The 25,481-nt window shown below is 32.7% G+C and overlaps 1 protein-coding gene across 5 annotated transcripts in view; it reads right to left on the reverse strand.

The window, feature by feature from the left end:
• Window positions 1-25,481, reverse strand: part of LOC143072465 (uncharacterized) — a 57,971-nt gene that overhangs the window by 7,362 nt on the left and 25,128 nt on the right. For all 5 annotated transcript variants that reach the window (XM_076247388.1, XM_076247390.1, XM_076247391.1 and 2 more), the window contains exons 4-14: window positions 24,526-24,596; window positions 18,971-19,805; window positions 17,067-17,170; window positions 12,850-12,917; window positions 10,873-10,955; window positions 7,651-7,717; window positions 7,048-7,192; window positions 6,422-6,578; window positions 3,346-3,409; window positions 2,010-2,138; window positions 1,414-1,512 (exon numbers count right to left, since the gene is read on the reverse strand). In XM_076247388.1, the coding sequence (XP_076103503.1) occupies window positions 1,414-1,512; window positions 2,010-2,138; window positions 3,346-3,409; window positions 6,422-6,578; window positions 7,048-7,192; window positions 7,651-7,717; window positions 10,873-10,955; window positions 12,850-12,917; window positions 17,067-17,170; window positions 18,971-19,805; window positions 24,526-24,596 (1,822 nt within the window). The remainder of the gene's footprint in view (window positions 1-1,413; window positions 1,513-2,009; window positions 2,139-3,345; window positions 3,410-6,421; window positions 6,579-7,047; window positions 7,193-7,650; window positions 7,718-10,872; window positions 10,956-12,849; window positions 12,918-17,066; window positions 17,171-18,970; window positions 19,806-24,525; window positions 24,597-25,481) is intronic.

The following is a 25,481-nucleotide window of genomic DNA, read 5'->3' on the forward strand; positions in this document are numbered from 1 at the left end:
ACCTCAGATGTCCAAACATTCAGAACATGGGAAACATCAAGGATATCTTACCTCAGATGTCCAAACATCCAGAACATGGTAAACATCAAGGATATATTACATAAGTAAACATCCAGAACATGGGAAACATCAAGGATATCTTACCTCAGATGTCCAAACATCCAGAACAAGGGAAATATCAAGGATATCTTACCTCAGATATCCAAACATCCAGAACATGGGAAACATCAAGGATATCTTACCTCAGATGTCCAAACATCCAGAACAAGGGAAATATCAAGGATATCTTACCTCAGATATCCAAACATCCAGAACATGGGAAACATCAAGGATATCTTACCTCAGATGTCCAAACATCCAGAACATGGGAAACATCAAGGATATCTTACCTCAGATATCCAAACATCCAGAACATGGGAAACATCAAGGATATCTTACCTCAGATGTCCAAACATCCAGAACAAGGGAAACATCAAGGATATCTTACCTCAGATATCCAAACATCCAGAACATGGGAAACATCAAGGATATCTTACCTCAGATATCCAAACATCCAGAACATGGGAAACATCAAGGATATTTTACCTCAGATATCCAAACATCCAGAACATGGGAAACATCAAGGATATCTTACCTCAGATATCCAAACATCCAGAACATGGGAAACATCAAGGATATCTTACCTCAGATGTCCAAACATCCAGAACAAGGGAAACATCAAGGATATCTTACCTCAGATATCCAAACATCCAGAACATGGGAAACATCAAGGATATCTTACCTCAGATGTCCAAACATCCAGAACATGGGAAATATCAAGTACATCTTACATAAGTAAACATCCAGAACATGGGAAACATCAAGGATATCTTACCTCAGATGTCCAAACATCCAGAACAAGGGAAATATCAAGGATATCTTACCTCAGATATCCAAAACTTCAGGACATAGAAATTATCAGATATCTAACCTAAGGTATCCAAAACATCTAGAGCATATGAAATATCAAGTACACCTTACCTCATGTATCCAAAACTTCTGGACATAGAAATTATCAGATATCTAACCTAAGGTATCCAAAACATCCAGAACATAGGAATTATCAAGTATATCTTACCTCAGATATCAAAACATCTAGAACATAGGAAATATCAGGGATATCTTACCTCAGATGTTCAAACATCTAGAACATAGGAAATATCAAGTATATCTTACCTCAGATGTCCAAACATCTACAACATAGGAAATATCAAGAAGGATATCCTACCTCAAATGTCCAAACACCTAGAAATATGAAATATCAAGTATATCTTACCTCAGATGTCCAAACATCTAGAACATAGGAAATATCAGAGATATCTTACCTCAGATGTCCAAACATCTAGAAGATAGGAAATATCAGGGATATCTTACCTCAGGTATCCAAACATCCAGAACATAAGAAATATCAGGGATATCTTTCTTTGGTAATTCATAAAGCCAATCTTTCAATATTTCTACAATTTCTTCTTCCTGAAATACAAATATGTTATAATTTGTTATTATAGATACTTCAAACTGTTCATCAAATTTATATACTGAATAAAGGCTTGTATGGTTCACGCTTTTATTCTCCAAAATTGAACCTGCCAGACTGCACTATAGAGTACAATAAGAAAGAAATAAGAGAAAAAAAATTGTATTTAGAAGGTCTGTTAATTTCCAGCCATGTTTGTTATTGAAATTGTAGTGGGGGCTCTTATCATTTTCAAAACTAATAATTTTGACTAATCCATATCATTATGTTATTTGTATTCAATATCAAATATAAAATAGCCTTCGGGCTAGGTGAGCTAAAAAGAAGATTTGGTATAATTGCCATTTAGACAACTCTCCACAAATGACCAAATGACACAGAAAGTAAACATTTCAGGTCACCGTATGGCCTACAGCAATGAGCAAAGCCCTTACCACATAGTCAGCTATACATTATCATATTTTGTTTTCTATTTTTTGTTACCATAGCATACCTGTTCTTCATTGTAAATTGGACCAAACCCTGCATACCGCAAACTATTTTTCTCCTTCACTGTGCCATGAATAAACTTTTGATGTAATTCACTCTTTCTTCTTTCATAAAAAATATCCAATAGATAATTCTGAAATTTTAAATTGCAAAACAAAGTTATTTCACTAAACATGCTTTCTTATTAGTTAATACAAGTAAAAACAAGAATGTGTCCTCAGTACACGAATGCCCCACTCGCACTATCATTTTCCATGTTCAGTGGACCGTGAAATTGGGGTAAAAACTCTAATTTGGCATTAAAATTAGAAAGATCATATCATAGGGAACATGTGTACTAAGTTTGAAGTCGATTGGACTTCAACTTCATCAAAAACTACCTTGACCAAAAACTTTAACCTGGAGCGGGACAGACGGACGAACAGACGGACGGACGGACGAACGGACGGACGGACGGACGAACGGACGCACAGACCAGAAAACATAATGCCCCTCTACTATCGTAGGTGGGGCATAATAACTGTACAGCATCAAATTTATATTCTAGTCATTTTCTTCTGATTATTTACTAAAGGAAAAATTAGCAACTGTAGAGCATCAAACATGATTTCATGAATATCTGAAATATTCTGTTTTAAAAAATCATAGCTAGCCAAACCTGTTCTGATATTTCAACTAATTTTTCTGGACCATTAGAAAAGGACATTATTAAAAGGCCAGTAGATGATTTATGAATATAAAATAAACAAAGAATGTGTATGTTTGAAAATATACAGATAATTTAGCAATTTTTTCCATTTAAGGAATGACTGTAATATTTTTTTATGTCTATGAAGAAAAAATTAAAAATGTGGTTCACACTGAATAACGCACAACATTTTTTACGTTATTTCGAATAGACAGAAAAAATATTACAATTATTCCTTATAATTCAATTCTAAATTTCATTTTAAGACTAAGTAAACCATGAATAAATGTTGATGACGTCGCTGTCACATGACACAATTATGTCTATGGGTTGATAAACAAAACACTGTCAGCCAATCTGAAGACACATAATATCCAAAATTGAATTATTTATAAAGGGACATTACTCGAGAAGGTCAAAAGTGATGCCACCCAAATTCAAACTTGATCTGTATTTGGTGGTAATAAGCATTGTGTATAAGTTTTATAACATTAGGTTGAGGCAAACAAAGTTAGAGAACTGAAAGTTACTTTTTTGGGTTATACAGATGGACAGGGATAAAGCCTAATGCCCCTTCTTCCACAGAAAGATCCATGGAAGCTGTGAGACAGCTTTTCTAACTTGTTCAATAGAAGCTGTGACTTTATCTTACCTTCATTTCTTCTGACTTGACAAATTCCACCAGTTTTGACTGTTTCTCTGTCATTTTTCTTATTCTGCAATAGGATATGAATGATTATGTACATTAAACCAGATGTTCCGCATGGCGCAGCTTTATACTACCGCAGAGGTCGAAACCCTGAACAGTTGGGGCAAGTATTGACACAACATTCAAGCTTGATACAGCTTTGAATTTGGATTGTGATGAAATAGTTGACACAGTAAAGGTTTCTGACACAGAATGAATGTGTTCTAATGAACTTAAAAAAATATTTTTTTGCTTTTGAGCAATACACCCTTATTCCAAAAATAATCTAAATTAATATTTCTAATTAAGTTGGCAACAATAACTACTCACTTAAATACATCATAAAGTATTAAAATATAAAATAACTTACAGTCATGGTTAACATTTATATTAATTAACAGTAACTTCTAAAAATAAATTTACAGCTACTCAACTCAAGACAATTATAACTTTCATTTAACATAATTTTCAAGCAGTGTAAGGGAGGTAATCAAGTAATCAAACATATTTTAACAGTATTCTTTGAATTTTAATTGGAATTGAATTACCTCCCTTACACTGCTTTTAAATTGCCAAAATTGTCCTTTATCCAGAAAACCCCTTGCCCCCCTTATTTGCCCCTTATTTCTTAATGGTTTGATCTGTTACCCATATAACCATCCATTTGTAGTATATTGATTATTATTATATAAAGTTATTGATTGAAAACTACAAAAATGCTTATTTGGCCCCCTTTTTTGGCCCCTCACTTATTGAAACCCCCTCAGAACAAGAACCCAAAACTCAATTCAAGCCTTTCCTTTGTAGTAAGAAACCTTGTAATATGATTTCAGAGAGATCCATACACTTAAACACAAATTATTGTAAACTAGAAAAATGCTTCTTTTGGCCCTTTTTTGGCCCCTTATTCCTAAATGTTCAGGGATATTAACCCCAAACAAACACCGAGCCTTCCCTTCATTACATGGAACCTTGTGGTACAATGTCAGAGAGATCCATACAGTTAAACATAAGTTATTGTCCCGAAACTTCAAAAAAAAAGAAACCTATCAATGTTGGCACTGACTGACATAGATATTATTGTGTTGGTAGAGTTAAACTGTAAATTTGTGAATTTTGAAATAGATAGAACACCCTCCAATCCAAGCAATAATTTAAATGAATTACCAACAGGTCCCCCCTAAAAAAATGTGTTAATGAAAAAAACAATAGAACTTCTTAAAAAACCAAGGAGAAATTGATAGGCCCAAAGAAACTGTTGTGTGACTGTGACCTCATTGACCTCATTGACCTGGCTGGTACTATAGAGTGTACTATAGAGTGTGGGTGGTCTTCAGAAACTTTAGAATCAGGGACAATTGTGCACAATAAACTTCAAAATGCTTGGTGGTATATAGATCACATCCATAAAAGACTGCAATTTACTGCAATTTACTATGAAATATGTCAAAATCCTACTATCAAAATAAAATCTATCCGATATTAAAAATTTATTCATTCCCAGAGTGCATCTTACAATTGTTTTGATGAGAACACATATCCTTCTGTTTGTCTTTTAGTTTCCAAGCACAGCTCTTAATATAACAATAAGGAGATGTGGTTAATTGGCAATAAGACAACTATCCACCAAAATTCAAAAGAAATAGATGTAAGCAATTATAGGCAACCAAAAATTCTTCAACCATGAGAAAATCACATGTTTTGTTTAGGGCCTTTCCAGAATTAATTGTATGGGGGGGGGGGGGGGGGAGGACAAAAGGCACCTGTATTAAAATTTGATGGGCGGTGGGTATTTAAGAAAGATTGCTTAAACGTTTAAATGAAATATCCAATTTAAAATGTATGCATGGTCAATGATGGGGTGGTCAAATAAAAAGTGCCTTCCTCCCCCCCCCCCCCTCCCATACATTTATTTTTTGAACAGCTCTTGGTGGAATTTAATTAAACCTTAAACATTGTCAGAAAAGGCTGTTCATCAAAAAGTTACAAACTGAAAGTATCAATTTAATAATTGTCATGTGTTTTGCATGCTCTTTACATTTGTGAAGGTCATTGGTATTGCCATTTCTAATTAACATATAACAGTTTTTTTTTCAAATATTTTCTTCTGCAAGGTGAATGAGTCTACAGTTGTTTGCTTAGAGTCAGAATAATGTATTCAAATGGGATAACAGGCCTTTTGCATCAAAACATCAGTGCTTTTCCTTCTTATTCTGTTTGATAAAACTGGCGTGTACCGGTAATACTTTAAAAAAAAAAAAGATATCGCTCGCTCCTCTTGCAGACCCACTCGCCTGTCAAAAACTCATTTTCAAGAATTTTTTAAAAACAAAAAAATTTTGCTCGCTCACCCTTTTTTTTTTTTTTATCAAATTGGTGTGGCCTGAAGTACAAGTTTCCATTAAAAAAGTATGCAAAGAGATATTTTTGTATTTTTATTTTAGTATTGAAAATAAATTCCTCATGAAATTTTCCCATTCAATACAAATAGAAAAGTTTGAAATCTACCCAGTGATGTGAACAGCTGCTTTGTCTATTTCACACACACTACAAGTTTTTAGAGAGAAACGTATTCTTTTAATAAGTTTTATCATCTGAAATGCGCTTAGAAAATAAGTATGGGTCCATAGTACACAGATGCCCCACTTGCACTTTTCTATGTTTAGTGGACTGTGAAATTGTTGTCAAAACTCAAATTTTGCATTACAATTTGAAAGATCATATCATAGAGAACATGTGTACTAAGTTTCAAATTGATTGGACATCAGTTTCATCAAAAACTACCTTGACCAAAAACTTTAATCTGAGGCGGGACAGACAGAATTATGGACGAATGGAAAAACAAACGGACACACATACCTAAAAACGGAATGCCCCTAAATGGGGGCATAATAAGTTCTTAGAAGGATATAAGTTTCATTAATGTTTTACAAGATTGTAACCATTAAGTGGCCTACAAGATTAGACAGACAGACAGACAATCAGTATTTCTATGTCACTCAGGGGCAAAAGCCCTACATCAATTATGATAAAGAAGTACCTTGCTATCTCCTTTGCTGATGGTTCCAAGGAGTTATAATTTGGTGAAGGACTACTAGATAGTACATCTTCTGTGTCACTGAGTCGGTTTTCAGTATCAGATGAGTTTGGTCCACTGTTTATTTGCATATTAGTATCACTATCTATCTCTTCCTCATCTATAATTGAAAAGTTTTTTTTTAATTTCAGGACGTTATCAGTCTATGTTATAATAGATGTTTCAAAATCTGTATAACTGTATGCTTTTTTGTGGGGGTATCTTTGTTCTTATTTTGTTATTTGAATTTGGACCTTCTTGTTTGTATAACTTTATGAAAGGTAAAAATCATTATCTGTTGTCTAATTATCATTTCTATTCAATCTATCATTTATATAAACAAAACAAAGTTTTAGAAATACAGTGAAACATGGCTAAACCGAATCCTGCATAAACAAAAAACCTATATCAACCAAATATGTTCTTAAGCACTGTCATATCAAATTGTATGTGTTTTGACCTAACAAAATCGAACATCGGCCAAAACCAAACAAAATCTTAAGACCAGACGAGGTTGGGTTTAAACAGGTTTTACTGTATAACTCTCTTTGCATTAAAATTAACTTTTCAAAATTTTGTTTAATACAAACCATCACTTTCTCTGGAGAAAAAGGAGAATTCCTCTTTGTTGAGAGAAGACAGAGCCCTCTGGTGGAGGAAGCTCTCTGCCTTCTCACATGCTTCCCTGAACTTCCTCCTCATCTCAGGATCATAGATACTACTCTCTCCCTGGTCCTATAAATTGTAATTCAATGTCTTAACTTTCAATTTAGTAACAATTAAGAATGTTTAGGGAGGAAAAGGTGGGGGTGATCTTAATCTTAATTGGTACAAATAATTCATTTTATTTTAAAATATTTTGCTTAATTTTTTATTGGATACTATACATATCTAATTTACCAGTGAGGGTTAACCATCTATAAATTGAGATGGATTAGAACCTCTATTTTTATCATTGAGACTTAATAACATTCAATCAAAAATAAGGTATGCATATCTATGTGAGTACTTTTTTCAATCATTATTTTCTTTATACCACAAAATCTCTGATGAAAAACCTATTTTTGCTTTGATGTTCAAAGACAAATATACCTGAGAACTTGCATGTTAACCTTTTAGGTATTTTTTTGTGGCCATAGAGCTTGGTACAATGGCAAATTTATTACATTTTCTATATGTAAGAAGTGACTTACAATAAACTTTTGTTTCTGTTTATCAATGAATGGAACAACAGTCTTACATCTGTATGTTACTCTCAGTCTAAAAAAGAAAGATAAAATATTTATCTGGAGTTATATAATATATCTTTAAAATTTCAGGCACTTTTTGTGGACTAAAATATGGAAGTATTGAAAAATCCTAGTCAACTAAGATTGTAGTCAAGTGCACCCACACGAGCAGGGTTCAACTTGGACTGGCTAGTGATTACTAGCAAGATACTACATGCAAGAATATATATGGTTTAGGGGTGGGGTTCTCCACTGCTTACAAGTTTCAAACAGGAGTGTGTAGCGGTGACCACATGGACTTCCCATATATTTCATTGATTTGATTTGTTTTATTGTCCCATGCAAGAATATATATGGTTTAGGGGTAGGAATCTCAACCATGAACAAGTTTTCAAACAGGAGGGGGTGGGGGTGACTGCCAGAGACTTCACCTATATTTCATTTGATTTGATTTATTGTCCCATATAAGAATATATATGGTTTAGGGTGGGGATCTCCACAATTTTCAAGTTTTCAAACATGAGGGGGTGGAGTTGACCCCCATTGACTCTCCCAATATTTCATTTCATGTGTTGTATTGTCACATACAAGAATATATATGGTTTAGGGGTGGGGATCTTGATCGTTTACAAGTTTTTAAACAAGAGGGGGTGGGGGTGACCCCCAGGGACTTCCCGTTTATTTCATTTAATTTGTTTTATTGTCCCATATATAGGGTTTAGGGGTGGGGATCTCAACTGTTTACAAGATAATAGCACATTCTCAAATTGAACAGGGTGGGGATGACCCCAGGTACTTCTCTTTTATTTCATTTGATTTGTTTTATTTTCCCATACAAGAATATATATGGTTTAGAGGTGGGGATCTTTACCGTTTACAAGATAATAGCATATTCTCAAATTGAAGGGGGAGGGGATGACCCCCAGGGATGCACTCTGTATTTCATTTGATTTGTTTTATTGTCCTGTAATCATTTCTGAAGGGTGCATGTGTTTATCACTTAGTTTTCAAGTTACGGTCATTTGAAAATTTAAAAAAATTATATCCCCTAGGGTTCTATAGTAAACCACTCCCTTTTTTATGTCCCTCAAAATACCCCTTAATAGACCCCAATGCACAAAAGAAAGGTTGATGGCTCCCCTACACATGTTAGTCTAACATTTTATAAAACCCTAGGTAAAATTGACAAGCGGTTTTGGAGAACTGCTGCAGACAAGTTCATTTATAAAGCGGTAGAAGAAAAAGAGTGTGTTAGTGTTGTTACACCATAGGGTAGTGAAATGCATCTAATGTGGTGGCTATTAGATATACTGCTGCTGGCAGCTAGCCTACTTGTAGGTGAAAGGAAGAGTCACGTGCGTAAACCTTGCATTGCAAGTACAAAGCCTCTATACTACCAAGACTATTGCAATGCCACTTGTGGCAATACACGGAAACTGGGGTCCAGTATTCCAGGCTAAATTGCAAGGGATCTTGGAGCAGCATGGGGCCTAAAGATGGGTCAGGATCCCTAATAGACCTTGAGATGAGGAACTCAGATGACGTAATCAAAAAAAAATATTAGTCCGCCATACAATTGTGAATGCTGTGATTTTAAAAATGGACATAAATGAACAATAAGAGCTGATGTGATGAGAAAAGAAATATGTAGATTTGACCTGAAATAAATTATTAGAAAGGACAATTTTTTTATTGGATTTTATGATCAGAATTTTGGGATTATTTCATGAGGAGAGTGAAATTTTTCACCATCTTCCGGGGTCCAGCAATTTGCGAAAAAAATAATCTCACTTGTCACCCCGAAAATTTAACCAGACATGTATAAATGTATTAGCTTCGATATGAGCCATCATACATGTTCAAGTAAACGATATGGACTGAGAAACGGAGGAAAACGTTATCATTACCGCCTATGGAGAATTAATTGTAAATGTTTACCCAAATTAGAAGCTTAATTCCAGAAAATTGTAGCCCCCCCCCCCCCCCCCCTATTTTTTTTCACCTCCCCCTTTTCCTTATTCCAAAAATAATCTCAATTCAAATTTCTAATGGAGATTGCAACAATAACTACTCATTTAAATACATTATAAAATATTAAAATATAAAATGACATACAGTCAGGGTTAAAATTAATATTAATTAATAGTAACTTCTAAAAATCAATTTACAGCTTAATCATCTCAAGACAATCATCATTTCTTAATACATAATTTTATAGCAGTGTAAGGGAGGTAATATAACAGTATTCTTTAAATGGAATTGGACTACCTCCCTTACACTGCTTTTAAATTGTCTAAATAGTCCTTTAACCAGAAAAACCCTTGTTTTTCTCCATAATTGCTAAATAATTTGAGCCATACCCCCCCCCCCCCCCCCCCCCCCCTTTAAAGTATGGAAACTTGTTGTATAATTTCAGAGAAATTTATACACTTTTACACAAGTTATTGACTGGATACTACAAAAATGCTTATTTGGGCCCCTTTTATGGCCCCTAATTCTTAAACTTTTTGGGACCATAACCCCCAAATTCAATCCCAAATTTCCTTTTGTGGTTATAAACTTTAAAAATAAAATTTTATTGATTTCTATATACTTATACTAAAGTTATTATCCGGAAACCATCTGTCTTAAAACGACGCTGACAATGACGACAAACATGACACCAATGTACGACCAAATTTTTTTATATTTTTGCAGTCGTATAAAAATAGACATAAATGGAAATTTTGTATAAAAACTTCAATTTCAATAAAAATAAAAAGAAATATATGCCCTTTATGCACCTTGCAATAACATCCGCTGCTGGTAACCAATAAAATAAAATTGAGAATAGAAGTGGGGAATGTGTCAAAGAGACAATAACCTGACCAAAGCGCCCAAGAACATTAATGGCTCCCTAACATAGTGAGAAAATCTTACACAAATGTTAGGCTCATAATCAATTACAATAACAATTTTATTTGACTTTTAAGGGAGTACAAATACTTCTATCATAGTTATTTTTAATGGCAATAGGAAGTAGCAACTTAAAATTCCAAGATCTTTTCATTCTTACTACTACTATGTAAACTATCTCATTAAGCCAGTTAACACTTATAGCTTAAGTACCTCTTATTAATTTCAACCACCTTATTTGTTCAATAACCTTGCAACATATATTTATAATGTACTTAATAAACTAATTACCTATTTGGCATTTTAGTACATCCTTCAATGAAAGTAAGTGACAGCTTATGGATTCTCCGCTTTTTTCTGTAGACACGTCTGACCTGGAAGGAGAAAGAGCATGGATTTCTAGTTTCCACCATAAGAAAAATGCATAAATTTTGGATCCTCAATGCTCTTCAACTTTGTACTTGTTTGGCTTTTTAAATATTTTGATATGAGCGTCACTGATGAGTCTTATGTAGACGAAACGCGCTTCTGGCGTACAAAATTATAATCCTGGTACCTTTGATAACTATAAACACAGAATAACAACGAAAAATGAATTGCATTAAAACTTATTTATTAAAGTTCTGCTTTAAAACAGGACAATGAATATATACACATGGAAAAAAGTATTGCAACACCAAATTGAAATTAAAATAAAAAAAACACTATTTATTTGTTTGTGATATAATTTGTTAAAATAGAATTATTTAAACATTATTTAAATATCACCTGAGTTTAATCAATAAATATTGACTCGATAAGTTCTTATCTGCACATGCAGCTACTGTACCCGTAAACAGCAAAACAGATGTTTTTATCCTCATTGTTTTCAACACTTTAAATAACCAACTTAATAAAGTTATGTGATTGAAACCTTGTAATGGGTCCTCCACAACTCTTACCTGCAGCAAGATGGCAGATTTTAAAAATCAGGCAATAAACAATGTTAAAGATCTTCCGAGATCAAAAAGACCCCCTATACCATCTGCTAGGGAAAATCAAGCGTAATGAAGGTTGGTTAGAAGGAAACCCATTGCATATAATACAATCCTAAAAAGAGAGTGGTGGGTATACAGGAGCCTTTTAACAAGAACTGTTCGAGATCGACACATCGCTAATGGTTTTTGTGAGATTTTGTACAAACAGACACACATTTGTCCGTATCCAATGTAGTGCAGAGCTCGCCAAAGTTGGAAATTAGCATTGTGGAGGAAGATCCATTGTTCAAATGGAATTCCGTTCATCTTCCTTGGCACGATCGTAGCCTGGATTTGAACCATATCGAGCATATATGGGGCACTATTGGGTGTAAAGTGCGCGAAAGGACACCCCAGTTCAAACACGGCATAAAATAAACAATACCCTTCATCAGAAATGGTTGCTGCTACCTTAGCAACAAACTAGTCGATTTAAGAAAGGAATCAGAAGACGTTAAGAGGAGGTTATCCGTTTGAATGGAGGCTGCGCACAAAGTACTAACTCTTTGGTGCATAATGATCAACCATGATGTGAACAATCATCTTAAGATTAATTTTGAAATGTCTGACATTGTAAAGTTCGACTACAGCAAAAGTTGTAAAATGCATTTTTTTGTACAAAAAACACTTCATTTTGTTATTAAAATTGTGGTTAGATAAATATTTTTTTTTCAAACATTTTTTGTTCGTATAAATGCCAATGTTATCATAAACTATGTTTCAATATTATTCTACAAATATTTTATCATATTCCATCCAAAACAAGAGGCTGAATTTTCAAGTTTTAAAAAACCAAGGTGTTGCAATACTTTTTTCCATATGTATATATAAGTAGATGTGGTATGAGTGCCAATGAGACTACTCTCAATCCAAGTCACAATTTGTAAAAGTAAACCGTTATAGGCCAAAATATGGTCTTCAACACGCAGCATTGGCCCACACCTAACCAATGAAGTCTTGGTTATCAGATCTCTGGCTTAAAATATAAACTTAATCAGGGATCATAAATAGCCTTAGAAATGAAGTCTATTATTTAGAAATTTCTTATACCATCCTGGTAAATAGGAAATTATGAAATTCCATCTTGTTTCTAATATAATAGCAACACATTCATAGCATTATCTATAACTATAAGAAAACAATTTCAGATAGCATCACATATTCGTGGTATAGCATTACATTACCATGATGTTAAAAGGCCCTGGCGAGAACAATAAAATGTTAGAATGACAAATATAAAATAAGTACTTACAAAGGCTGGCCATGCTGGAAATTTCAGCCATATCAACCACACAATGTCCTTCTCAGCTATAGGATATTCTATAGAAACAATATTTATACTTAATGTAATATTATAACATTTATTTAAAGATCTTTTGAAATTAAGCCCATCACCAAACATACAAATTTACTAAATAGATCTCATAAACAGTTATGAAGATTTACAGTCAGCAAACAGAATTAACAACTATGGGTCACCATACATCCTTCAACAATGAGCAAACCCCATACCACATAGACAGTTATAAAAGACCCAATGTGCATACATAACATTTACACATTTACTTTTAATATATCAATTTTCAAGAATAAATTTTTCCTTTTTATATTTCATAAATTGAAAATTGTCATTTAAAAAAACAAGAGGCTCTCAAGAGCCTGAATCGCTCACCTTAATTTTTTTGGTTAAATCTCTCATCAATGATTATTTTGGCTTTTCAATTTATTTAAATGTTCTTTGAATCGTCCTATTTTCTTCAAAAGCAAAAAAAAATCATTTTCTCCTATGTTCTATTTTAGCCATAGGAGCTATGTTTCTGACATACAATATATGAAATATAAAATTTATACTAGATACTCTGAAACTCATTTAGCCTAAGTTTGGCTGAAATTGATACAGCAGTTTCAAAGGAGAAGATTTTTTAAAGTAAGTCAACATGATGAACAAATTGTGAAAAAAAGTCTTTAAAGGGCAATAACTCCTTAAGGGGTCAATTGACAATTTTGGTCAAATTGACTTATTTGTAGATCTTACTTTGCTTAACATTTTTGCTATTAACAGTTTATCTGTATCTATAATAATAATCAAGATAATAACCAAAAACTGCAAAATTTCTTTAAAATCATCAATTCAGGGGCATTATACCTGAAAAACCAGTTACCCAATTCGGCTGAAAATTTCAGGACAGGTAGACCTTGACCTAATAAATACTTTAACTTCTTGTCTTATTTGCTCTAAATGCTGGAGTTTTTGAGATATAAGCCAAAAACTGCATTTTACCCTGTGTTCTATTTTTAGCCATGACGGCCATGTTTTTTGACGAAATAAAAAATAAAGCACAAACTTTATTTTATACTCCCTACTGATCATTCAGTTGAAGTTTGGTTGAATTTGGTTTAGTAGTTTTAGAGGAGAAGATTTTTTAAAGTTAGCAAATATGATGAACAAATTGTGAAAAATTGTCATTAAAGGACAATAACCCCTTAAGGGGTCAATTGACAATTTTGGTCATATTAACTTATTTGTAGATCTTACTTTGCTGATCATTTTTGCTGTTTACAGTTTATCTTTATCTATAATAATATTCAAGATAATGACCAAAAACTGCAAAATTTCCTTAAAATTACCAATTAAGTGGCAGCAACCCAACAATGGTTTGTTTGATTCATCTGAAAATTTCAGGGCTGAGAGATCTTGACCTAATGAACATTTTTACCCCATGTCAGATTTGCTCTAAATGCTTTCCAAAAACTGCATTTGACCCCTATGTTCTATTTTAAGTAACAGCGGCCATGTTTTTTGACGGATCCAAAATCGAAGCACACACTTTGTTCATGATAATCTAAGGAACAATCATGTTAAGTTTCATCCAAATCCATTCAGTAGTTTCAGAGGAGAAGATTTTTTAAAGTTAGCAAATGTGATGAACAAATTGTGAAAAATTGTCATTAAAGGACAATAACCCCTTAAGGGGTCAATTGACAATTTTGGTCATATTAACTTATTTGTAGATCTTACTTTGCTGATCATTTTTGCTGTTTACAGTTTATCTTTATCTATAATAATATTCAAGATAATGACCAAAAACTGCAAAATTTCCTTAAAATTACCAATTAAGTGGCAGCAACCCAACAATGGCTTGTTTGATTCATCTAAAAATTTCAGGGCTGATAGATCTTGACCTAATGAACATTTTTACCCCATGTCAGATTTGCTCTAAATGCTTTCGTTTTTTAGATATAAGCCAAAAACTGCATTTGACCCCTATGTTCTATTTTAAGTAATGGCGGCCATGTTTTTTGACGGATCAAAAATCGAAGCACACACTTTGTGCAGGATAATCTAAGGAACAATCATGCTAAGTTTCATTCAAATCCATTCAGTAGTTTCAGAGGAGAAGATGTTTGAAAAATTGTTAACGACGACGACGATGTCGACGACGACGACGACGGACGCCAAGTGATGAGAAAAGCTCACATGGCCTTTTAGGCCAGGTGAGCTAAAAAGTGAAAACATTTACTTCAACATGTTCAAGCCACTATGCATTTGTGTGTGTTTTACGCAATTTCAGAGTCTTTGACTTTATCATGGCATTTAGTTTTTATTGGTGAAGAAAGATGGAGTACCCTGAGATAAAGAAACAACAACCTCTATCAGTATAACTAACAACAGTCACTGTAATACAGTGGTCTATTAACTAATTTCCAATCTCAAATGATTTTTTTTATTGTACCGTACTTTGACATGTTGCCAATATTTGCCAAGCTGTGTAATTTTATATGAATAATAATTTTCTCACTTACTTAAACTTTAAATAGTGTTAAGGTATATCATGAATGATGCCAATATGATATGAATTCGTAATTTTTACCTATTTTGAAAATTAAGTATTTCATTAGTTTCTTATTTGATTTTTCTTATATATGTGTGCGTTAGTTTGATTAATTCATAAACTGTTTGTTTGTTATATTTCATTGTATTTTATGAGGGCCTCAGAGAAGATAAGTGTTAAAGCTAACTGTGTAACCCTCTTCAAATAAAGAACTATTACTAAAGGCCCCTCTTTTTGTGGGAGAAATTTGGTTGATTGTAAAGGGAATCACTGAAGGATGACTGGAGCCTTATAAAATGTTCTGGATCCTTCACTGAGATCTATAATCTACTTTTGTAATAGTTATGATAGTGGAACGAGTCACTCAGTAAGACGTAAGTCTGGCACACTTACTATAACTGTGATAAGTGAGTGAGTCTGCCAGGAAGATCTATAAGTCTAGAGCCTTATTATTACCTATAACTTAAACATGTTTAATAGGGGAATGCATAAGTCAGTAAGATGTAAGTCTGGCACACTAACTATAACTGTGATAGGGGAGTAATGTGTAACTATGGTTGGGAGTTCACGAAGAGTATATGAACACTTACCAGCACCAGTTATAGGTGATAGTCCTTCAGGAAGATCTGTAACTATGGTTGGGAGTTCACGAAGAGTATATGAACACTTACCAGCACCAGTTATAGTTGATAGTCCTTCAGGAAGATCTGTAACTATGGGTGGGAGTTCACGAAGAGTATATGAACACTTACCAGCACCAGTTATAGTCCTTCAGGAAGATCTGTAACTATGGGTGGGAGTTCACGAAGAGTATATGAACACTTACCAGCACCAGTTATAGGTGATAGTCCTTCAGGAAGATCTGTAACTATGGTTGGGAGTTCACGAAGAGTATATGAACACTTACCAGCAACAGTTATAGGTGATAGTCCTTCAGGAAGATCTGTAACTATGGGTGGGAGTTCACGAAGAGTATATGAACACTTACCAGCACCAGTTATAGGTGATAGTCCTTCAGGAAGATCTGTAACTATGGTTGGGAGTTCACGAAGAGTATATGAACACTTACCAGCACCAGTTATAGGTGATAGTCCTTCAGGAAGATCTGTAACAATGGTTGGGAGTTCACGAAGAGTATATGAACACTTACCAGCAACAGTTATAGGTGATAGTCCTTCAGGAAGATCTGTAACAATGGTTGGGAGTTCACGAAGAGTATATGAACACTTACCAGCACCAGTTATAGGTGATAGTCCTTCAGGAAGATCTGTAACTATGGTTGGGAGTTCACGAAGAGTATATGAACACTTACCAGCAACAGTTATAGGTGATAGTCCTTCAGGAAAATCTGTAACAATGGTTGGGAGTTCACGAAGAGTATATGAACACTTACCAGCACCAGTTATAGGTGATAGTCCTTCAGGAAGATCTGTAACTATGGTTGGGAGTTCACGAAGAGTATATGAACACTTACCAGCACCAGTTATAGGTGATAGTCCTTCAGGAAGATCTGTAACTATGGTTGGGAGTTCACGAAGAGTATATGAACACTTACCAGCACCAGTTATAGGTGATAGTCCTTCAGGAAGATCTGTAACTATGGGTGGGAGTTCACGAAGAGTATATGAACACTTACCAGCACCAGTTATAGGTGATAGTCCTTCAGGAAGATCTGTATCAGAATCTGAACTTGAGTCACATTCATCTTTATCTAAGTTTGGATCAAATCTAGATGTTGCTCTGTAAAAAGAAGATTAAAGGTAGACAACAAAATTAGTAAAAAGGGAAGAGTAGAAATATAATCATTAATGTGCTTAATGAAGCATGTACATGTACTATCTGCCATCTACAATAAAATATAAACTTAATATAAGTAAGAGACATGCATTTCTATTATCTCCAGAGGAAGGCAGCATCCTTTAACATGTGTTTAATGAAATTGAAAAAACAAAAATTCCCTCAGAATAGTTCAGGTTTATTATTTCACCTGTCTCTGACTGTCAGACAAATAAATCAATATTGGATCCTCATTGTTGTGCTAAGCTTATCCCTATTCATAATTGAAAGTATTTGAAATCAGGCACCAAGCATGGTAAGTATTCAGAGAGTTCTAAAGAGAAAAAAATGTGTGACTGTTGAGCTGCTCACCAGATATGAAGTACTTCTGCTTGGTTACCAGTGTTCAATGCATGGTACATGTATTATACAAAAGTGTGACTGAAATTGCATACAGGTATCTGACTGATAAGAATATTGATCAGTCCTTCCACTGTCTTTATCACTCTGTTAAGTTCTAAATAAATAGTATGTCACGGATTTGTGACATCAAATACATTGACCTGGCCTTAATAACTTTGACCCTGACATATCAGCAACGTCATAATGTTTGAACTGACGTTGATAAGTTTGACCTGAACTTATCAAGTTTTTTTTATCTTGTTCGCTGCACTCTCTCAACAAAAAGCTTCATATTGTGACTCTCAGCTGATATTTTACAATATCAATATGCAGACAACCTGATAATCAGTACATATATATAGTGCTCACATTTACATCTCATCACTGTCAAGCCTTTGAAGCCTAGAAGTCATTCTGTGTAGAACTTTCTGAGAATAACTAACCCGAATAATTCAGTCCCTCCCCGTAATCGATCTCTCCTACTTGCGAGGGCCTGAATTCCTAGCACGATAAAAACTCTTCACGAATCCTGGATTTTGATTGGTGCCCTGTAGAAGAGGTGACCAATCAGCATTTAGCTCAATTTTATCGAGATAGTTAAATCCCGAGCTAATTCAGAATGGTTGAATGAAGATTTTTCATTGTCTATGCATTCAGGCGTTAATGTAGTAAGCGGAATATAACGACAGAATTATTCGGGTTAGAGAATAACAGCAATTCTAGACAAAGGAAGATAACTCAATTTTTTTTAAAGATGACTTTAACAATGACATCATTTATATTTTTAGAACAGATATTAGATTCCTGCACCTTGCAAAAGTTATATAATATTCTTGACCAGTTTAACATCAGTTTGTGCCTTGAATATCTGAGCATATATTTCATCCTTAAATTTCTGGAAATGTTCATGGATAGGATGTATAGAATGCTATGATTAATGCACTATATTTTGTGTATCAAAAAGGTAGTGATAAGCCTTGGAAGATTTAGATATCAAGTCAGTCCCATAAGGTTTTGATTGCATTTCATGCAAACTTTACCTAAAAATTAAATGAGACAAAACTGTAAATGAAGGATGGAAAATGTGATTGCAATGTAGTCCCCACTAATTTGGTGGGAGTATAATAAGTCAACTATTTCTAGTAGTGGTTAATTGTATGTTCAACCCTTTTCTGTGATTTCAGCAAGGGTCATCAAATGAATCAAACCTTTCAACTTTTTTTTTAAATAACCAAAAAACAAACTTCCGAAAAATCTGTTACTACTTATTATAATACAACCAGTTGAAAATGTAGATGGTACAAGTATAATGTACCCTAGCTAGCATTCAAATAAATTAAAGCCAAACATAAAAATACTTACAAGAATGACGTACAAGTAGCACTCTGACTAAGGCTTGGTGTAGGCAATTCAAATGAGTCCTCCCATTTTAAACATTTAGGCGTCTGTGCATTTTCACTTTTTGTTATGGCATCTGATTTTGGAAGTGACTTAGATTTTGGACGTCCTCTTTTTGGTTTCACATTTTCATTATTCTTCTTCTGGGACAGTTTAGTAAATGTTTTGATGATATTGTTTTTTGATTGACTAGTTCCAGTAAAATTCTTTTTAATACTGAGCTTTGGCGTAGAAGTTCTGGACAAATCTGGTGGAAGCTCTGATTTAAGTACTGTCTTCTGCATCACCTTTTTATGCTGCTTTGATTGTTCATTTACATTTTCGTCAAATGTTAGTTTACGCTTTTTACAGAAGAAATTTTTCTTCCCTTTTATAACATTAGTCTTTGTTTTAGCACCATTTACATTAACACTTTTACTTACAACGCCATTAGAATTTTCACTACAATGCAGATTTTCATTGTTAGTAACTCTCACATTTTGGTTTTCCTCACAATCTGGAATAGGTTTGTCCCAGTTAATTCTCTGCTGTAGTTTGGTTGTTTTAAAGGCTTGATAGCAGGACTGATTTGCAATGTATGAATTATCTGAACTTATTTTATCGTGATTTAAATTTTCGCTGGGAGCTACTGGAAGACTTGTTGATAAATTTGTATTAGTCAGTTCACTATTGCTTTCACTAGGTTGATGTTTTGATGGTGACATGACAGACATGTTAGTATTTCCATTGACTGCATTGTTAGCCATTTTCAACGCTTCTGTAAATAATTTCTTCCTTTCTTCGTCAGTGATCAAAAGACCTGAATCAGAAATAAAAAGAAAACCTTTGTCGATATATGAATATATAATTTTTACCTTAAATAATCTGTAATTTTATTTTTTTTTAAATTAGGGGGGAATTTATGACAGACAAAATACTACTCCAATAGAAAAATCCTTGCAAGCTTAGACAGGAATATATTATAACTAAATCAATGCTGAAAACAAATGTGTGTAGTAGATGAATATCAATGTCTATCTAATTCTAAGGAGGAGACTTCTCCCAAAGAATTTTTTTTTTTAGAATGATACTGGACCGTGAAAACTGGTATTACAAAGGAGATATTATAAATATAAAGTGTCATACCATTACAAAGAAAACAGTACTTCTTGGAAGTTCTAACCAGCTCTATTTGAATAATTGAAAAGAATAAGAATTTTGTAAAAAATCATCTAAAATTCATTATTCTTCATTTTTCCTATTAAAATGCTTTCCATCTTATCAGAAACTCTAAATAATTTAGTGGTAAGATATTTTCAAAGTCATTTTCTATTTAATGTTTTTTTAAAAGAAAATCAATTATTTTAACATTGTTAAATAATCAAATATTTATAATGACTACTATCAGATACCTTTAACTTATACTATCCCTTACTTACACAACAGACAATAGCCACAAAATAAGTTTTGCTACAGCACTGATATTAAATCTAAAATTTCTGACAATTTTCCAACAGTGAAATGATCATACCTTTCCGATAAAAACAAACAATATATTGAAATACAGGGGAAAAACATCTGTCACGTATTTAAAACTGCTTACAACTCAATATTTTGCTATACACATATATTTCTCTGTATCAATTTGCCATTTTTTTATTTCACTGAATTACAATCAATATTACTGAAATTTTGTACAACAATCCATATCTGTGTTAAATAACTGAACATATTAAACAATGATTCAGTTAAACTTATTTTATTGCATGTATATTATAAGCATGATAAGTGCAGAATTCTCAACGTAATGTGTTTTATTGAAAATTTAACTTGTGACACTATGGCTTTGATATCTTTGTCTTTATACAAAATAAGTAAACAAATTAAACAACTTATAAACGAAATCTTATCAAAAATTATTGAAAAAATCTAAAGTGTATCATTCCTCATCTTCCCATTAAAAAAAATTCCAGAAACTCTAAATAATAAGTGGCGACAGACTTTAAAATGCATTTTGCTTTAAATTTTCTCAAAAGAAAATCTATTATTTGAACAAATGTTAAATAATCAAATATTATAAAAAAAAATCACATTCATTTTCATCTAGATCTGAACAATAAAAAGAAGAAACTCACCTTTGGTAAATTTGTTCGTATTTTCTTAGTGAACACCTCAACATAAAAGTAGATTATGTTTTTCAATTATTATTTTTTGATGAAAGGAGACAAATGTTACATAGATCAATATGTGAGGTTAAGTGGGAATTCAATATATATGTTAGCGGCAATAAGTGAAATTAGGCATTAAGCTTAAATCCTAGGCAATAAGCTAACGTCTAGGCAGTAAGTATATTGCCTAAATGATGTTAGGCATTAGTCTTAAATCCTAGGATTTAAGCTTAAATCCTGAAAAATATGTACAGGCATTAAGCTTAATGCCTAAAATATAAATGCGAGTAAATAAAAGACATTTATTCAATTAAATAAAAATATATTTGTTACATAATAACATTATGAGAACTAGGTTTATCGAAATTAAACTGTCCTGTGATTGGTCCTGTAAAATTATATTCTTAGGACAGAAATTATGATAAAGTAAGGACCGACTTACGACATGTCTCAGCATACACATCGAAGCTGTCTGAGCTTTACCTTTCAGGATTGATTATCTTAGCTAGATTGTTCTAACCGCTGTCCTTTGTTTTGGCGTAAAAGAAAATAGCAAATGAAAAAATTGAGATATTGTATCAAATTTAACCAAGAACTTAAATTTAAAAAGCGATTTATTATTAGAAAATACTTAATATTTAAAATTTTAAATTAAAGGGTAATAAATAATTTTGATATTATAATTGTACATTGAATCTCTTTGAAGCAAAAAAAAATAAGTAAAAAAAAATATTACACCAGGGTTTTCGATATCACAAACTAGTCAAAACATTTACTAAATTTTATCATCGGTTTAAGGAAATAATTCGTAAATATAACTCAACATGCTGACATCTTATACGTTCAGGTATTTCACATCCAATCTTTTATGGTAATATTATTTACAAAGCACAAAAATGTCAGTATTCACCTCAAAAACTTACAAAACCTTTAAACAGACTTATTAAGAAGGGATATAATTACGATATTGTTGTCAGGTCATTAAAGATTGCATATTTTGGCTTTAATATTGATTCACTTATAGGGTCTTTGCATCGGAACTTAAAGTAGTACCTTAAAGCAAATCAGTTCAAAGACGTGTAACTCCTAGAAAAAAAATTGAATCGTAATTTCCTGTCGATATGCACATCTACATATTATGTCCTTATTATCTTAAAAGGTTTCATGAAATTCTGTTGTGTAGTTTCAGAGGAGTTGCGATGACAAACTGTTGCAGTAGTACATTAAAGTAAATAAGTTCAAAGGGGCGTAACTCTAGAAAAAAAATTGAATTGTAATTTCCTGTCGATATGCACATCTACAAAGTATGTCCTTATTATCTAAAAAGGTTTTGTGATACATGTATTCTGTTGTGTAGTTTCAGAGGAGTTGCGATGACAAACTGTTGCAGTAGTACATTGAAGCAAATAAGTTCAAAGGGGCATAACTCCTAGAAAAAAAATTGAATTGTAATTTCCTGTCGATATGCACATCTACAAAGTATGTCCTTATTATCTAAAAAGGTTTTGTGATACATGTATTCTGTTGTGTAGTTTCAGAGGAGTTGCGATAACAAACTGTTGCAGTAGTACATTGAAGCAAATAAGTTCAAAGGGCGTAACTCCTAGAAAAAAATTGAATCGTAATTTCCTGTTGATTTACACAATTACATAATATGTCCTTTTCATCTAAAAAGGTTTCGTGAAATTCTGTTGTGTCACAGGTTTGAGAGGAGTTGCGATGACAAGAAACAGGACTGACGGACGGGTCAAAAACATTATACCCTCCACAACCCGTTGCGTGGGGTACAAAAACTCGCTTTTATCATTTAGTTTGGTTTGGTCAATTGACACTTTTTTTTCTAGTCAATTTATAAACATGGCTACCAATTTTGGATACAAATAGAACATAAAAAAAGTATTTTTGAAAATCTAAAGAGGACACAAATGCTTATATTGTCAAGATCAGCCTGCTTCCTATTATCATCAAAATTATCCTATGACTTCTCAAGGAGTTTACTAAAACTATTGGATGCCTTAAAAATGACTACTTTTAACAAATATAAGAGTACTACCAGGATTCATTTATTTTTGTGGGTACCAAGTTTCCTAGATTGAACAAACACTTTCTTGAACATTTAATTTGAGGTTTTGTCAAAGTCTGCATACATACATGCCTATGGAAAATTGATAATTTGTTAAAGATTTAAATTTGTGGTTCACCTGAACCCAAGAAATCAACAAAAATTGGTATCAAACGAATACTGAATATTCATTCTTTTTCAAGCACTGCTGGTTAACTATTAGTCTCTCAGGATATTATCAGTTCAATAGTGTTTCCATACTGACATAATTTATAACATATAATTTCTTTTAATTCTCTGTTAAAAAATAAAGAAAGTATTAAAAGAAACTAAGGTTCTAACTTCCTGGGCGAAAGTTGACAATAATAAATTTGCCTAAATTCTTTTTAGGCCCGTTTGATCATACAGTTCCTAATATATTCTGGTATTTTGTCATTCTTGGCTTTTAAATTATCAGGTTCGAGTTTTCCTGATAAAAGTTAATAGGAAATTTATAAAGTGTCTTTTTTGAATTTTTCAAATTGCTAAGGATACCCATGAAAAAGATTACTGTAGCTGTATTTGGCAAAATCTTTCTGAAATTTGGGCCCTCAATGCTCTTTAGCATCAAGCTTAATTTAGCTTTTTTTTTTACTTTTTGGATCTGAGCATTCCTGATTACTTTTTTTAAACAGAATACACATTTGGGGTACAAATTTTAAGCCCTGCATGTAGATGGCTACATCTATGATGAGTTTATTTTTATATATCTGTATATTAGACCACAAGTCTGACATACCTCAAACTGATGAGGACAATGTTTACTTAATTACAACTCAAACATAAACATATATTTTTTCAGGATACATGTACATAAAGTCTATAATTTTTTCTGAATAAAATGTTTTGATATTCCTGCTTTACAATTTCTGTTTCTAACATTTTTAGAAAGACTGTTACATGTACTTTTAATCAACTACTTGATTATTTTCTAAATCTCCTATTACATGTTGTTTAAAAGTGTCCAATCAGAACGAGGAAAACTGTTGCTGTCTCATATTCTATTTCCTTGAAACTAATTCATACAAGTTATGGGCAATCTTATTGGTTTATACTGTATACTATTGCCTGTATTGTATTTTAACTTTTCCGTGTTTACTTACTTTCAAAATAAAATTAGCATGCATTAAAATTATCCATTCTCATACATTTAAATTTAATATAATGCTTACTAATTTTCAATTAAAAATATCTGCTTAATTAACAGTTTACCTGTGTGTGAGGTATAAACTTGCATTGAAAACCTATACCAATAAAGAACTTATAATTACCTTTTGAAATGAAGCTATCTTTTTCAATGCATTCAAATCTTTTGATTTTGGATGGATTTTTAACTTCTTCCCTGCAATAACAAAATGCATTTATTTTTTGAAGTATTCTGCACAAATGTATTTGAATTAATATTCTAAAAAGATTCCCAATCCCCTTGTTTAGGTTGGATTATATGATGATCTATCTGAGACAAAAAAATTGTGTCATTAAACAAATTGCCAAAGAATACATTTTTCCCCTAAAAAAATATTATCATGTGACCCTAGAAAAATAATAAAATTACTAGTAATGGACAAAAAGAAGTAGTTTCGGCCATTAACTTTCTATGAATCAAGCTGCAACCCTTGTATTATGACATAACAGTAAACTTCATCAAATACTGTGGATTCATTAATATTTCTTGGATACCAATTTTTGTGGATTTCATGGATACACCTAGGGAAACTAAAAATTAAAAAAAAAAAAAAAAAAATTTCTAAAGGAATGTATTTAGACTTTGCCAAAACGAAATTAAATATCCATGAATTATGCAAGTTTTCCTCAAACCACAAAAATTGGTACCCACGAAAAAAAGGAATCCACAGTATGTTCACACAAAGAGCTCTGGCCTCACGGTCATAAAACTTTCGAGCATGATTTTTGTACTCAGACTCGAAAATCAACCAATCAAATTGCTGGATTTCCTGTTTCGAGCATGATTTTTGTGCTCCGAGCACTGAGCAAAGTTTTATGCCGTCAAGGCCTGACCATCTTCATAATGTAAGCAGAAGAGCACTTGATGAAAGACAAGTTTTTGGCAAAATAAAAATTTCAAAGGGTCATATTTATCATAAATTAACATAATTAAATCTCTCTTGGGAACCAAACAAGGTTCAGTAAAGAAATAACAAAAATGTCTTGTTTCAACTTCACCTGTATCAAGTCACTCCTAACAAAATTTCCAATTGTCATTTGA

Source organism: Mytilus galloprovincialis, chromosome 4 (genome assembly GCF_965363235.1).
Source record: "Mytilus galloprovincialis chromosome 4, xbMytGall1.hap1.1, whole genome shotgun sequence".
NCBI classification, from domain to species: Eukaryota; Metazoa; Mollusca; class Bivalvia; order Mytilida; family Mytilidae; genus Mytilus; species Mytilus galloprovincialis.